This window comes from Coregonus lavaretus (assembly GCF_964263955.1).
Source record: "Coregonus lavaretus genome assembly, chromosome: 6".
NCBI classification, from domain to species: Eukaryota; Metazoa; Chordata; class Actinopteri; order Salmoniformes; family Salmonidae; genus Coregonus; species Coregonus lavaretus.
In genome coordinates this window covers 35,531,573-35,548,462 of record NC_139993.1, presented here as the reverse complement: position 1 = coordinate 35,548,462, position 16,890 = coordinate 35,531,573, and the positions used below count along the sequence as shown (strand labels likewise).

The 16,890-nt window shown below is 43.2% G+C and overlaps 1 protein-coding gene across 1 annotated transcript in view; it reads left to right on the top strand.

Moving 5' to 3' along the window:
- The window catches only part of LOC311131421 (DNA-directed RNA polymerase, mitochondrial-like), an 85,191-nt gene extending 68,937 nt beyond the window's left edge, over window positions 1-16,254 (top strand). The window contains exons 17-21 of the mRNA XM_084164395.1: window positions 10,102-10,200; window positions 11,011-11,083; window positions 12,189-12,280; window positions 13,748-13,821; window positions 14,867-16,254. Of these exons, the coding sequence (XP_084020521.1) occupies window positions 10,102-10,200; window positions 11,011-11,083; window positions 12,189-12,280; window positions 13,748-13,821; window positions 14,867-14,916 (388 nt within the window). The 3' untranslated portion in view covers window positions 14,917-16,254. The remainder of the gene's footprint in view (window positions 1-10,101; window positions 10,201-11,010; window positions 11,084-12,188; window positions 12,281-13,747; window positions 13,822-14,866) is intronic.
- Window positions 16,255-16,890: the final 636 nt, after the last annotated feature.

Genomic DNA, 16,890 nt, shown 5'->3' with positions numbered 1-16,890 from the left:
GTGTGTTTAATTTGAGATGATCAGCAACATTACTTTTTATTTAAGACAAGCAGTTTTTTTTGGGGGGGGGGGGGGGGGGGGGTTGGTTATGTTCCTAGTGTTCCTTGTTCATTTATCCTTGACCATCATATTGAATTTAGGAGTGAGTTTCTGCACTTTACAGACATTACTTTTTAAAAATTGATTTATATGATGAGCGGGAGGAGAGTACAAGTCGAAGAGGGAGTTATGTATCAACTCAAAACAACAGATTAAACGACTAGTTTAATTGTATTCATTATAATATAAATGTTTAGTAGAACATGTCCAAGAGACACATTTCACTGAGAATTTACATAAATAATGAAAAAGAGAATGTGTAGATCAAGTATTTAGCGCATCTTTTCATGATGGGGAAAAAAAGAAGGGTTTTTGGGGAACCAACAGCAGCAACTGGATAGCAACGGTCATCAAGTCCAACACCTTGGACAAGCGCACATTTACAGTGTGGAAAAAAAGTATTTAGTCAGCCACCAATTGTGCAAGTTCTCCCACTTAAAAAGATGAGAGAGGCCTGTCATTTTCATCATAGGTAAACGTCAACTATGACAGACAAAATGAGAATTTTATTTCCAGAAAATCACATTGTAGGATTTTTTATGAATTTTTTTGCAAATTATGGTGGAAAATAAGTATTTGGTCACCTACAAACAAGCAAGATTTCTGGCTCTCACATACCTGTAACTTCTTCTTTAAGAGGCTCCTCCACTCGTTACCTATATTAATGGCACCTGTTTGAACTTCTTATCAGTATAAAAGACACCTGTCCACAACCTCAAACAGTCACACTCCAAACTCCACTATGGCCAAGACCAAAGAGCTATCAAAGGACACCAGAAACAAAATTGTAGACCTGCACCAGGCTGGGAAGACTGAATCTGCAATAGGTAAGCAGCTTGGTTTGAAGAAATCAACTGTGGGAGCAATTATTAGGAAATGGAAGACATACAAGACCACTGATAATCTCCCTCGATCTGGGGCTCCGCGCAAGATCTCACCCCGTGGGGTCAAAATGATCACAAGAACGGTGAGCAAAAATCCCAGAACCACACGGGGGGACCTAGTGAATGACCTGCAGAGAGCTGGGACCAAAGTAACAAAGCCTACCATCAGTAACACACTACGCCGCCAGGGACTAAAATCCTGGATTGCCAGACGTGTCCCCCTGCTTAAGCCAGTACATGTCCAGGCAAGTCTGAAGTTTGTTAGAGTGCATTTGGATGATCCAGAAGAGGATTGGGAGAATGTCATATGGTCAGATGAAACCAAAATATAACTTTTTGGTAAAAACTCAACTCGTCGTGTTTGGAGGACAAAGAATGCTGAGTTGCATCCAAAGAACACCATACCTACTGTGAAGCATGGGGGTGGAAACATCATGCTTTGGGGCTGTCTTTCTGCAAAGGGACCAGGACGACTGATCCGTGTAAAGGAAAGAATGAATGGGGCCATGTATCGTGAGATTTTGAGTGAAAACCTCCTTCCATCAGCAAGGGCATTGAAGATGAAACGTGGCTGGGTCTTTCAGCATGACAATGATCCCAAACACACCGCCCGGGCAACAAAGGAGTGGCTTCGTAAGAAGCATTTAAAGGTCCTGGAGTGGCCTAGCCAGTCTCCAGATCTCAACCCCATAGAAATTCTTTGGAGGGAGTTGAAAGTCCGTGTTGCCCAGCGGCAGCCCCAAAAGATCACTGCTCTAGAGGAGATCTGCATGGAGGAATGGGCCAAAATATCAGCAACAGTGTGTGAAAACCTTGTGAAGACTTACAGAAAACGTTTGACCTGTGTCATTACCTACAAAGGGTATATAACAAAGTATTGAGAAACTTTTGTTATTGACCAAATACTTATTTTCCACCATAATTTGTAAATAAATTCATTAAAAATCCTACAATCTGATTTTCTGGATTTTTTTTTCTGATTTTGTCTGTCATAGTTGACTTGTACCTATGATGAAAATTACAGGCCTCTCTCATCTTTTTAAGTGGGAGAACTTGCACAATTGGTGGCTGACTAAATACTTTTTTTCCCCACTGTACATGCCCGTCTGAAGTTTGCCAATGATGATTCAGAGGAGAACTGGGTGAAAGTGTTGTGGTCAGATGAGACCAAAATCGAGCTCTTTGGCATCAACTCAACTCGCCGTGTTTGGAGGAGGAGGAATGCTGCCTATGACCCCAAGAACACCATCCCCACCATCAAACATGGAGGTGGAAACATTATGCTTTTGGGGTGTTTTTCTGCTAAGGGGACAGGACAACTTCACCGCATCAAAGGGACGATGGACGGGGCCATGTACTGTCAAATCTTGGGTGAGAACCTCTTTCCCTCAGCCAGGGCATGAAAATGAGTCGTGGGTGGGTATTCCAGCATGACAATGACCCAAAACACACGGCCAAGGCAACAAAGGAGTGGCTCAAGAAGAAGCACATTAAGGTCCTGGAGTGGCCTAGCCAGTCTCCAGACCTTAATCCCATAGAAAATCTGTGGAGGGAGCTGAAGGTTCGAGTTGCCAAACGTCAGCCTCGAAACCTTAATGACTTGGAGAAGATCTGCAAAGAGGAGTGGGACAAAATCCCTCCTGAGCGGTGTGCAAACCTAGTGGCCAACTATAAGAAACGTCTGACCTCTTTGATTGCCAACAAGGGTTTTGCCACCAAGTACTAAGTCATGTTTTGCAGAGGGGTCAAATAATTATTTCCCTCATTAAAATGCAAATCAATTTATAACATTTTTGACATGCGTTTTTCTGGATTTATTTTGTTGTTATTTTGTCTCTCACTGTTCAAATAAACCTACCATTAAAATTATAGACTGATCATGTCTTTGTCAGTGGGCAAACGTACAAAATCAGCGGTGGATCAAATACTTTTTTCCCTCACTGTATATCGCATGAAAGCCAATGAGGGCTATGGCAACAACTGAGTTTTCTTCAAAATATAAATGTTTAAATGGATAAATAATTGAACAGTGCATCAGGAGTACTTGCCCTTGTGATTCCTGAAATGCATAGCCTGTTGAAGTATTTTTCGTATCCAAAATGTAACTTTTGTTACATTGTTTTCTAACTCAGCTGGTTAGCTAGCTCTGTCTCATTGACCACCAAACGTTGCTAATGCTAACTAGCTAGCTAGCCACTTAATATAATTTATTTTCTCAAAATGTATTTTAGCTAGCTAAGTTAGCAATGTTATGAATACAACTCCCATCTGCTGTCAACATCAGGATACGATTTGAGGGCGCTATCTAGTTTGCTCCAAAAGTGTTTATAGCTTTCACTGCATGCTGACAGTGAATTCAGAGCCATTCAGTGGCTAGCTACACTACAAACATAATTTTACCAGATTCCCGTGAAGCAATTGTAATGACAGTCCACCACAACATACCCAAAAGTTTATTGACTAGCAAGGGGTAGTCTGTGTTTAATTTCATTGTGTAGTAGAAACACAGTTTGAGATCATTGTGAGGGGATTTCGCCAGTGATTGAATGGGGAATTGGGCTTCCTGGGAAAATGCTGTCAGAGGTTGCAACAGTAACCAAGGGGGTGGGGCTTAGCGAAGGGTCAATTAACCAGCTTTTTGAAGTGAATGTTCTCAAATCTTTTACTCAGCTCCAAACCAAATTTGGTCTACCTGCAAATGATATGTTTAGGACTTCTAGATAAGAAACGACCTAATGACATAAAAATATCACCATTCAGTGTAGAGCAATATTTCATAAACCTATTGGAAGGTCAAATAACAGCCCAAAATAGGCGTCTCAGTTATATAAAAGGTTACAGATGACCACATCTGAACACACGCAGGATCTTCAAGGAAAACTAGAAATGAATGTGGTGTTGGAAGATGAATTTGTGAAAGTAGTCACAAATGTACTAGTAGCCCAGTGTGGAGGGAGTTTGACTGGAAAGTGAAGATTAGATACTTTCTTGATATCGAAATGGTATGCTGGAGGGGCTGTGGACCAATAGGAGACCACACACACACCTTCTGGGACTGTCCAAAGTTACAGGGGTTCTGGAAAAACATTAAAAAGAAGTGAAAACAGTCCTAGACATTGAGTTACCACTGGAACCACTGTTCATTTTATTGGGAGTAATACCTTGTAACCTGGATGATAAAAACCAAATGTACATGTTAAGGGTACTGTTAGTGATGCGGCCAATTGGTTGCGGCCAAATGACTGCGGCCAATTGGCTCAAACCACAGCCGCCAACTGTAAGTCAAAGGACTCAGAGACTGAAAAATGTGTATGTAATGGAAATTATGACAGCCAGGTTGCAACTAAAGATGGATACTTTTTGGACTCCCATCATATTGTATCTTGCCAAATAACTGTTTGACAAAAAGAGGGACGTGTGGTGTGTGTGTTAATTCTTTAAATGACATTGAGGTAAACTCCTGTAATTATTAGTATTATTACTTACAGTATTTTTGTCCTTTTAGGGATATTTTGTAAGAAATTACTTTTTTTATGGCTCTTTATGGCTCTCTTTCTCTCTGTCTCTTCCAAAAACATAGAGCATGATGGGAACGATCCTTGACATGTTTTATAATGTATATTTGAACATTTTGAACTTTTTGAAAAGAAAGATATGTTCAAAACAATGGACCAGATGGACAGACAGGCAGACAGACAGGCCACTGATAGCCCTGGGTAGAGTGGCATTTGGGCTGAAATGTCACCGCTGCATGATTCTGTAAAAGGGCCATTGAATGTGTGATTAGTATCAGAGGTAGAGATGGAGGTTGATACACCGTGGTTGTTATTTATTGGGTTTCAAACTTTAAAAAGTAGCCTATACATATTCCTGTGCAACATTGGAAACTAGGCCTAGTTGGTGTAGTTAGTGTAAATCTTTGAGTGAGTGCCTACACTATAACTACAGCTGTATCACTAAGATTGGAACAATGCATATGGGTAATCTCTAACTGTAAAATAAAAAGTTAATTTCATACTCTGTTCTTCACAATGTCCATGCTGACTGACACCCACACACGTTTCGTGACTATTTCATCGAGCTCATGACTAGGGCAGATCTCCCCTTTAATTGCTGCTGTCTGTAGCCTACTGTCTGATCCCTCAGTGGGGTGAGGCCTATGCCTTGTGACAGTCTCCCCATTGCTGTGAGGTCTGCTGCTGACATAGAGAGAGACCATAAATACCACACTGACTGAGAGAGAGGAGACAGATTGACAGCCTTCTGTCTGACCTGACATTCACTGTCACACACGAGCACGGCCGCACACACCAAAAAGCTTCCTCTTTATCTCAAACTAAAGTGTGTGTGTGTGCGTGCTTGCGCAGAGGGATGCTGCTGCTTATAGAGTTAGCCCCCTCAACTTTCACAGGCTGCCAGTCTGCCAGTTACAGCAGAGCTCAGCATTCTCTCCTCTCTGCTGATTTCCCCAGCTTTCACTCCTTTACACACACACAGCTTTGTTTTTGTGAATCTTCTGGACTTTTTGGGGAGCAAAAATGTATTCCTATTCAAAATCCTATTTTCCCTAACTCCTAAACCTTAACCCTAACCTTATCCCTAACCTTAACCCCAAACCCTAAACCTGACCCTTAAGCCTAAAATAACATATTAAACAAATTCAGGACATGAATAAAGTCCTGACTTTACAAAATGTTTATTGTTTTCTTACTTTGTCAGGACGTTCTGGTGATTTGTCAGGACATTCTGGGATTAAAAAATACATATATATAAATATAGGACCAAACACACATCACAACAAGAGAGACAACACTACATAAAGAGAGACCTAAGACAACAACATAGCATGGCAGCAACACGCAACAACACAGCAAGGTAGCAACACAACATGAATCAACATGGTAGCAACACAACATGGCAGCAGCACAACATGGTAGCAGCACAAGACATGGTACAACATTATTGGGCACAGACAACAGCACAAAGGGCAAGAAGGTAGAGACAACAATACATCACGCGAAGCAGCCACAACTGTCAGTAAGAGTGTCCATGATTGAGTCTTTGAATGAAGAGATGGAGATAAAACTGTCCAGTTTAAGTGTTTTTTGCAGCTCTCCCCACCGGTGTGATTACTACCTCTGATAAGGTAGGAAAATATGTACTGTACACACACACACACACACACACACTCTCTCTCTCTCTCTCTCTCTCTCTCTCTCTCTCTCTCTCTCTCTCTCTCTCTCTCTCTCTCTCTCTCTCTCTCTCTCTCTCTCTCTCTCTCTCTCTCTCTCTCTGAGGTGGAGTGGTTGGCTGTGGCTCTCCTGTGGCTACAGCCCTCTAACCATATTTCAGGCACTTGCCACATGCTAGGATATTCTCTCTGGTATGCAATCTGGTTTCCTCTCAGGTTATGGATGTGTCACTGCAACCTTAAAGGTCCTAGATGATGTCACCATTGCCCTTGATTCTAAGCAATGTTGTGCTGCTATTTTTATTGACTTGGCCAAATCTTTTGATACGGTAGACCATTCCATCCTTGTCGGCCGGCTAAGGAGTATTGGTGTCTCTGAGGGGTCTTTGGCCTGGTTTGCTAACTACCTCTCTCAAAGATTGCAGTGTATAAAGTCAGAACATCTGCTATCTCAGCCACTGCCTGTCACCAAGGGAGTACCCCAAGGCTCGATCCTAGGCCCCACGCTCTTCCCAATTTACTTCAACAATATAGCTCAGGCAGTAGGAAGCTCTCTCATCCATTTATATGCAGATGATAGTCTTATACTCAGCTGGCCTCTTCCTGGATTTTGTGTTAAACGCTCTACAACAAAGCTTTCTTAGTGTCCAACAAGCTTTCTCTGCCCTTAACCTTGTTCTGAAAACCTCCAAAACAAAGGTCATGTGGTTTGGTAAGAAGAATGCCCCTCTCCCCACCGGTGTGATTACTACCTCTGAGGGTTTAGAGCTTGAGGTAGTCACCTCATACAAGTACTTGGGAGTTTGGCTAGACAGTACACTGTCCTTCTCTCAGCACATATCAAAGCTGCAGGCTAAGGTTACATCTAAACTTGGTTTCCTCTATCGTAATCGCTCCTCTTTCACCCCAGCTGCCAAACTAACCCTGATTCAGATGACCATTCTACCCATGCTAGATTACGGAGACGTAATTTATAGATTGGCAGGTAAGGGTGCTCTCGAGTGGCTAGATGTTCTTTACCATTCGGCCATCAGATTTTCCACCAATGCTCCTAATAGGACACATCACTGCACTCTATACTCCTCTGTAAACTGGTCATCTCTGTATACCTGTCGCAAGACCCACTGGTTGATGCTTATTTACAAAACCCTCTTAGGCCTCACTCCCCCCTATCTGAGATACCTACTGCAGCCCTCTTCCTCCACATACAACACCCGTTCTGCCAGTCACATTCTGTTAAAGGTCCCCAAAGCGCACACATTCCTGGGTCGCTCCTCTTTCCAGTTCGCTGCAGCTAGCGACTGGAACGAGCTGCAAAAAAACACTCAAACTGGACAGTTTTATCTCCATCTCTTCATTCATCAAAGACACAATCATGGACACTCTTACTGACAGTTGTGGCTGCTTCACGTGATGTATTGTTGTCTCTACCTTCTTGCCCTTTGTGCTGTTGTCTGTGCCCAATAATGTTTATACCATATCTTGTTGCTGCCATGTTGTTTTCATGTTGGGTTGCTACCTTGCTGTGTTGTCGCGTGTTGCTGCCATCCTATGGTGTTGTCTTAGGTCTCTCTTTATGTAGTGTTGTGTTGTCTCTCTTGTGATGTGTGTTTGGTCCTATATTTATACAGTACCAGTCAAAAGTTTGGACACACCTACTCATTCAAGGGTTTTTCTTTATTTTTTAAAATTTTTACATTGTAGAATAATAGTGAAGACATCAAAACTATGAAATAACACATGGAATCATGTAGTAACCAAAAAAGTGTTAAACAAATCAAAATATATTTTATGTTTGAGATTCTTCAAAGTACCCACCCTTTGCTTTGATGAAAGCTTTGCACCCGCTTGGCATTCTCTCAACCAGCTTCACCTGGAATGCTTTTCCAACAATCTTGAAGGAGTTCCTACATATGCTTAGCACTTGTTGGCTGCTTTTCCTTCATTCTGCCGTCCGACTCATCCCAAGCCATCTCAATTGGGTTGAGGTCGGGTGATTGTGGAGGCCAGGTCATCTGATGCAGCACTCCATCACTCTCCTTCTTGGTAAAATAGCCCTCACACAGCCTGGAGGTGTGTTGGGTCATTGTCCTGTTGAAAAACAAATGATAGTCCCACTAAGCCCAAACCAGATGGGATGGCGTATCGCTGCAGAATGCTGTGGTAGCCATGCTGGTTAAGTGTGCCTTGAATTCTAAATAAATCACAGTGTCACCAGCAAAGCACCCCCAAACCATAACACCACCTCCTACATGCTTTATGGTGGGAACTACATTTACATTTTAGTCATTTAGCAGACGCTCTTATCCAGAGCGACTTAGTTAGTGAGTGCATACATTTTCATACTGCACATGCAGAGATAATCCGTTCACCCACACCGCGTCTCACAAAGACACAGTGGTTTGAACCAAACATCTCCAATTTGGACTCCAGACCAAACGACAAATTTCCACCGGTCTAATGTCCATTGCTCGTGTTTCTTGGCCCAAGCAGGTCTCTTCTTCTTATTGGTGTCCTTTAGTAGTGGTTTCCTTGCAGCAATTCGACCATGAAGGCCTGATTCACACAGTCCCCCCTGAACAGTTGATGTTGAGATGTGTCTGTTACTTGAACTCTGTGAGGCATTTATTTGGGCTGCAATTTCTGAGGTTGTTAACTCTAATGAACTTATCCTCTGCAGCAGAGGTAACGCTGGGTCTTCCATTCCTGTGGTGGTGCTCATGAGAGCCAGTTTCATCATAGCGATTGATGGTTTTTGCGACTGCACTTGAAGAAACGTTCACATTTCTTGAAATGTTCTGTATTGACTGACCTTCATGTCTTAAAGTAATGATGGACTGTTGTTTCTCTTTGCTTATTTGAGCTATTCTTACCATAATATGGACTTGGTCTTTTACCCAATAGGGCTATCTTCTGTATACCCCCCTACCTTGTCACAACACAACTGATTGGCGCAAACGCATTAAGAAGGAAATAAGTTCCACAAATTAACTTTTAAGAAGGCACACCTGTTAATTGAAATGCATTCCAGGTGACTACCTCATGAAGCTGGTTGAGAGAATGCCAAGAGTGTGTCATCAAGGCAAAGGGTGGCTATTTGAAGAATCTCAAATATAAAATATATTTAGATTTGTTTAACACTTGGTTACTACATGATTCCATATGTGTTATTTCATAGTTTTGATGTGTGTCCAAACTTTTAACTGGTAGTGTATATATTACTTTTTTAAATCCCAGCCCCCGTCCCCGCAGGAGGCCTTTTGCCTTTTGGTGGGCCGTCATTGTAAATAAGAATTTGTTCTTAGCTGACTTGCCTAGTTAAATAAATAAAATAAAATAGACTTGCTGGTGGTAGTGGCCTATCTTTCTCATACAATAACCAGCCCTGGGGTCACTAACTGTTGCTGAAGTGCTTTAAGCTAAACTCAGTCTATCCCATTCCCCATAGAGACAAAGTTAACCGCATAGTTTTCAGAGTAGGTAGACGTTACCCCTAAGCACTGATACAGGCTTGGCTATTTTCACCATCACTCTGGCCAGTTCCCAGCCAAACGGCGTTACAAGGGAGTGGAGTTGACATCTGAATAGCTGGCTTGCCTATGTCTAGTCTGTGCTGCTGGGTGCTTCCCAAGCTATTATCCCCCTGTACTCCATCCTCATTAAAAGTGCACCGGAGCAGTGGGTTGGGAGGGCAGGACACAGGCTAATGAGGATAATGTGTGCATATATAGATTGGGAAAGTGCTCACTTTCAGCAGAGGTCAATACACATTTCTCCAACCTTTCAGTTGGATGACAGTGGCCAAAGCAGCTACTAATACCGCAATATGTTTTTCTTTTCTAGCCAACACCCAAGAGAAACACACTGAGTGTGTGACTGTGTGTGTCTTTTCCTGTTGTGAACAACTGTCCTGTTTTCTGTCCACAGGAGACCAGACACTGTGAAACAGAAGAATGCCTTCCCTCCTAACTTTATCCACTCTCTGGACTCCACACACATGATGCTGACTGCTCTCTACTGCTACAGGTACACTAAGGCCTGACCTATAACCTCTGACCCACACCACTCTATAGCGGGGATGAGGAAGCTGGTGGCGGGCCGCATCAATTTCCAAGGAGGTCTCAACTTACTGTTGAGAGTTAGAAAAGTAGATTATCCAATTTCGAAATGTGTTTGTGCATCAGCAGTTTTTCTCTTGTTATGTTATGACAGTCACTCAATTAGTTATCTAAACTTTTAGTAATCGGGGTCGAATCCCCCATTAATTTTAGATATCATATTCAAAACTCCAAACATTTCTCTGCACCCTATGGCAAAATGAGTAGAGTTGCAGGAAATGAGCTGTAAAACTGCACATCTTTCTCTCAGCTCCATGGCAAACTGTGTAGAAGTGCAGCAAACTTGCTTCAAAACTGCAACATTTTCTCTACGCCCCATGGCAAAATGTGTAGAATTGGGGCCCAACAAAATTTCACTTAGGGCCTCCAAAAGGCTGGGGCCGGCTCTGACTGCATGTGTGGGTAAGCAGACCATCGAGCCACTTCCCCTCATGATGAGTTCAGATTTTTTGTGGCCCCCACCACCATCAAAGTTGCCCATCCCTGCTCTAGCCTGCTACGGTAAAAGCTCTCATGACCCCTCTGAACTCTGCATGGGATAGCTATCTGAATAACCATCTCTGTTTGATCCCATAAACGGTTGTCATAGTATGTCACATTGATTAAAGTCTTAGTATGTCTCCCAGGCTGAGTAACCTCATGTTACAGGGTCCAGTTTCCACCACGTCTAGCCATGTATCTCATGTCTCTCTCTTTCTTCCTCTGTGTGCTTCTCCAGCGCCAGCCTGACATTCGTCTCCGTCCACGACTGCTTCTGGACCCACGCCCTCACAGTCGACACCATGAACAAGGTACATCATCTTCATTTTCTTCTATCACCTTCATAATTCCTCCTTTAACCTTAGCACACATCTCCTTGTGGCTAGGTGTAGTAGTATACTCTGGTGGCAGGAGTCAATTACTTTACGCCACTGGCTGCCTGGCCATTAATACATGCCTTTACAGCTATTGGCAGCAGGCAGCGCCATATGTCCCAGAGTTGCATCCTGTTACAGAGGGCCATTACGGAGTATAGATGGCTGTGTTGGCCTGTCCTTCGTGCGTGACTCCGAGGTGTCAACAACACTAAATTGAGACGCTCTGGTTCTGTTAAGATCCAAAATGGCCGAATTACCATAATGGCATTTCTGTGTGAATTATGTTAAGGAAAGAGCGTCCAACTGTTATTTCTTCATCCAATCTCCAATGATTAGCATTGAAGGGGTTATTTCACAGTATGGTTATTTCTTGTCATGTTTAAATCTCAAAGTGCTCTTCTCTCATTACATAGCCAATTGAACACAAAGGCAAGGGGCCGCACTCTAAATAACTTGGTCAGCGCCTCAACATATGACACTGGATTTTATATTACCATATTTCTATTCTTCAGGCATGCATTAAATTGGCACCGACCCGGCAGCATAAATGAATGGCCCCAATCACTCTAGCTAGTCTCCTATCCCTTTCCTCCTCCATTTCTACCTCCACCTCCTCTTCTCCTTCTCTCCTCCCCTGTTGTCTGTGTGGTATCAGGGTCTGTGACCGATCTCCTCTCCTTCCTCTCGGAGGGATTGTGACGGTTTCATCAACCTAGTTTAGATCTCCCCATTCACACAATGGAGACCGACAGGACTGGAGAGGACAAACTGAGCGACCCCAATGGAGATCATATCATTATCATAACTCACCCTACAGCAGTGTGACTTAGAGTCCTGTGTCAATGAAGCTGGAGAGTTGAGTAGTGTTGTTGGTTCTGCTTGTATCATGAGGACAGAGTGACTGATTGGGCTCTCTCAGATTGCCAGATCTCTCTAGAACTCCCAGTACAGTCAAATGCCAGTGTTGAATAGAGTGATTGCTTGAGTGTTGGGAGTACAGTAGAGTGACTGAGTGTGTTGTGCTGTCTTGGGTTGCCAGGTTTGCCGGGAGCAGTTTGTGGCGCTGCACAGCCAGCCCATCCTTCAAGAGCTGTCCAACTTCCTACTGAAGAAATACTGCTCTGGTCTACAGTAAGTCTCTACACACCACACACACACTGGACCACTGATACACCGCACTGGCAGTTTAGTTTGCTTTATTTTGCTATAAGATAGGAGAAAAGGAGCATAGAACCTGACTTTATATGGCTTTATATGCAAACCTCGCCTATTTTGTGCATTAACAGAACTTCTTATTGCACTTTGTGCATATTTACTGAGAATAAATAACTCAACAAAAAGTACATACAACAGCACTGCCGATTAACCTTTCACTGTTTCTCAACCATGTATGCATAGAATGTACAAACATTCGTCTACTTGGGAGTTTACTGCTGCGATCTCTCTCTCACCCTGTTATACTGTATGGACTTTATAACCTGGACAAGCCATAGCTGGATTTTTATGATATACAGTGTATTCAGAAAGTATTCAGACCTCTTGACTTTTTCCACATTTTGTTACGTTACAATTCTAAAATGGAATAAATTGTTTTTTTCCTCATCAATCTACACACAATACCCCCTAATGACAAAGCAAAACTGACCCTTTGCTATGAGACTCGAAATTGAGCTTAGGTGCATCCTGTTTCCATTGATAATCCTTGAGATGCTTCTACAACTTTATTGGAGTCCACCTGTGGTAAATTCAATTGATTTGGAAAGGCACACACCTGTCTATATAAGGTCCCACAGTTGACAGTGCATGTCAGAGCAAAAACCAAGCCATGAGGTCGAAGGAATTGTCCGTAGAGCTCAGAGACACGATTGTGTCGAGGCACAGATCTGGGGAAGGGTACCAAAACATTTCTGCATCATTGAAGGTCCCTAAGAACACATTGGCCTCCATCATTCTTATAAATTAGCAAATATTTTTAAAAAAAAATTGTTTTTGCTTTGCCATTATGGGGTACTGTGTGTAGATTGATGAGGGGGAAAAAACAATTAAATAAATTTTAGAATAAGGCTGTAATCTAACAAAATTTGGAAAAAGTCAAGGGGTCTGAATACTTTCCGAAGGCACTGTACTAAACGCTAGATGGGCTTTTTACTATGCCATCAAATAGAAACATGGTTTTAAAAGTGAACAGATTCCCAGATACAAGAATGTACCTTTAAAGGTAAATGTGTTTAGAATCGCAACAGACTACTTGTGCTTACAGTAAAAAGGCTGTTTTACTGTTAGTGAGGTTGCTTGTAAAAAGTTGTATTTTTACGGTAATCCCCTGGGCTTGGTTTAAGTGTACATTGTATCCACACTGCTCCTTCTCTGGGTTAATTGGGCACCTCAGGCCAGCCCCTCACCCCCTGTTCCCAGGCCTCCTGAGGTTATTAGTGCCTAGGAGGAGAGGTGAGGAAGGCTGGAGCTTAGGGAGATGAGCCTGAGGATCCTGCACCACTGCCCTGCTCTTCTCACTAACCGGGACTCCTGACCAACCTCTCACCACCACAACAACAACAGTTAAATAAGGCTTTTATCCTGTCATCCCTTCTCCTCCAGGAGCGAGGTCAAAAACAAAAAGTTTCTGGAGTACCGGAGAATGCTGCTGCTGCTGGCCAAAGTGCCCCAAACAGGTCAGTGTTTCTCGCTCTCTCTCCATCTCGCTTTCTCTCTGCATCTCTCTCTGACTCTCTCGTTCTGTGTCTCTCTCTCTCTGCATCTCTGTCTCTCTCTCTCTCTGCACCCTATGTGACCTGTGTTTTCTGTCCATCAGATTCCACCTCTAATCCCCACAGCATAGAGGATGATTGATAACACCGTCCGTTGTTCTGTCAGCACCACGTCCATCCATCAGTTCTGACGGAGGCTTTTGTGGTTACGAAACCTCTCCCTCTCTGTCCATCTGTAGTGGCTGGTTGGCACCAGCAGCTGAATTGCATAAAATTGATTACAATTAATTGTCCCCACCCTCCACCCGCATGCATAATCTGCTTACATGGCTCAGGCAGATGTGGTGGTCTGCTTTGTGTCTGAACCACGCAGAGGCCATCACCACGGTAACCCCTGGCTGTCTCCTCTAACAGGATACAGTGGATGAATACTATCTGGACATAATCCAGGATGATTTACTGCATCACTCCGCCAGGTTACATTTAACAGGTCGTGGTTCATTTCAGAATCACCCATTGTTATACATCATAATCGGAACATTTTGTTCATCTCACATAGTAGGTTCACCATCATAGGTTACATGTAGTAATTGAGATAGAATAGCTATGCACAGTCTTGCCTAGCTGTCATTTCCCCTCCTCTGAATGACAGAATCAATATTATAATCTGGTCCCTGATATAAACAGACAGGCCCCTCCCTGCCCCTACACGCACATATGACAGGTTACAGTCAACAGTCTGGCCCACCTGTATAATGGTAGGGGAAACATTGACTCCTATGAAGTGTCTATAGGAGTCGGCAGCCATGTATAGGGGCAACTTTACAGAGTTGAATTCACTGTGGATCTGAAGATAGAGAGGGATATTAAACTTGATCAATCACTCAGAATTGGACAACAATATTTGACAGATCAAAACTTAAGCAATCATCATGCATTAACATATCCTCCGGTGCGTTAATTCAATCACTTTTCACTGAGGTGAGATTGTGTTGTGTTTGTCTCCCAGGCAACTTTGATCTCCAGCGGGTGAAGGAATCCACTTACTTCTTCAGCTGAGAGGAACAGACAAACAGACCAAAAGACCAACAGGAAGCAGAAGCCAATGGAGGGAGATGAGTGGGATTGACAGGCTGTGAGGCTGAACACTGGGAGGGCTGCGTGGGGCTGGGAGGCTGGGAGGGCTTATCTCCCTCAGACATCAGCTGATTGATCCACAGCCCGCTGGGCGAAGCCAAGGCCTTCTGAAGCAGCTCCATCACTCATAATGACCAAAACAGCCAGACAGACAGCCAGCCACAGACCATTGTGGGAGGAGAGGAGGAGAGGCAAGCTCCGGAGAGGAGAGAATAGGAGAGGAGAGCAGCTCTCCCACTCTGGACTGAAGAGGATCTCAACAGAGCTCAATTATGACCCATGCTTTGACTTTCACTCCCCTGTTACTGTAGTGTGTGGGAGTGCGAGAACGTTTACGCGTGTGTCAGTGTGTGCGAATGACATCCCTTGACCGAGAATGTGAGCGTTGCGTTTTACTGTATCACGCGTGTGTTCCGCGCACCTGTGTGTCCTCCCCTTATCAGGAATACCTCCATTACATAGAGAGCCAGAGAAGCTAAGACTTCTGAGAGTGTGAGTGAGCAGTGATCAGCGGGGTAGCGCAGTGTGGTCAGTGTGTGCCCTCCATCCCCCCTCCCTCTCTGGGCAGAGTCGGTCGGCACTCTCCCTCCGGCTAACACCTGGGTCATTAAGCACATGATCCTGCCTTTTATCGATTCAGAGGCACCCAGGAAGAGATGCCCACTCTCACATTTAGAGCAATACCTCATTTACCTCACAAGTTTCCAATGGAGACAGTTACTCTCACTCACAGAGAGAGGGAAGAAAATATAAATAATGGATGGAAAGGAGGGAGAAATCTGTGACTTTATGTATTCTTATTTTCACCTCCTTTTGGAGTGATTAAGCACTTGATTTTTTAAAATAAATATGTATTTCTTAAAGCATCTCTTGTTCATTTGATGGTAAGTGTTTTGAATGGATTGTGTTTACAGACATGGGGATTTATTTCATTATATCTGCACCCTTTAATTGTATCGAGCATCATAAGATCATCTCCTTTTATGAGGCACCACAAAGGGTTTGAAGAATCTAGATGTAAAAATAGCAGAAATGGTATCTGCTCTGGGCTAGAAACACTACAGCAGTTTCAGACAAAAGGTGTTGAATTGATATTCAAAGGCAAATGGCTGTGAGAGGGAGGACGTCATGAAATATGGATGATCCTGCAACAAAAAAAAATGCCACATTATTTTTTTCTGCTTATCCACTGTGTAACTGGTCATTTTTTTTGCCATGAATCTGCCACATTTGCAATTGTATGTAGCTTTGATGAATTATTTCAGTGTTGCTGTTGAAACTGAATACTTCTGAGACACAGTACTTAAACTAAACAATTTCATAAATATAGTATTACTGCACATTGCATGCAATTTTCATGCCATCTGTCTCCTTAGAATGTTTACCAACTCCTCATAATGTTCACAAGTGATTACAAAGAAATAATATTTGCTCTTTAGGCATGGATAAATCCTCTTATTCTGAGCAAAGCCCTCTATCATTAACTCAAGTGCCTTGTTTGCAATCACCTCAGAGCCATCTGTATTAATGCCACACTTAGATTCGGTTCATTTTCAGATTTCAATTGAACGGACTGGTTTTAACTCGGCCATCCCCACTATGCCTCTCGCTGTGTTACACAACTGTTGATTGTGAGAGGTCCTCTGTTACCGCTGTGTAATTTCAATTACAAAGCAAATCAAGCCGCGGTCCTCGAATGGTCTAAAAAGCACTCCCTGCATGTCTCCGCTCTCTCTTCTCCCCGTCAGTGTTCATGTTCAAGGGCACAACTCTGATTGTTACTGTGAAGTGCTTTCAGGTTCTCATACACTTACGCAGATCCCCTTTCACAACTTCGCCACTGACGCAGAGCTCTGTCTGCAAAACCTGAGCAGAGTACTAAGAAGTGGATGGTGA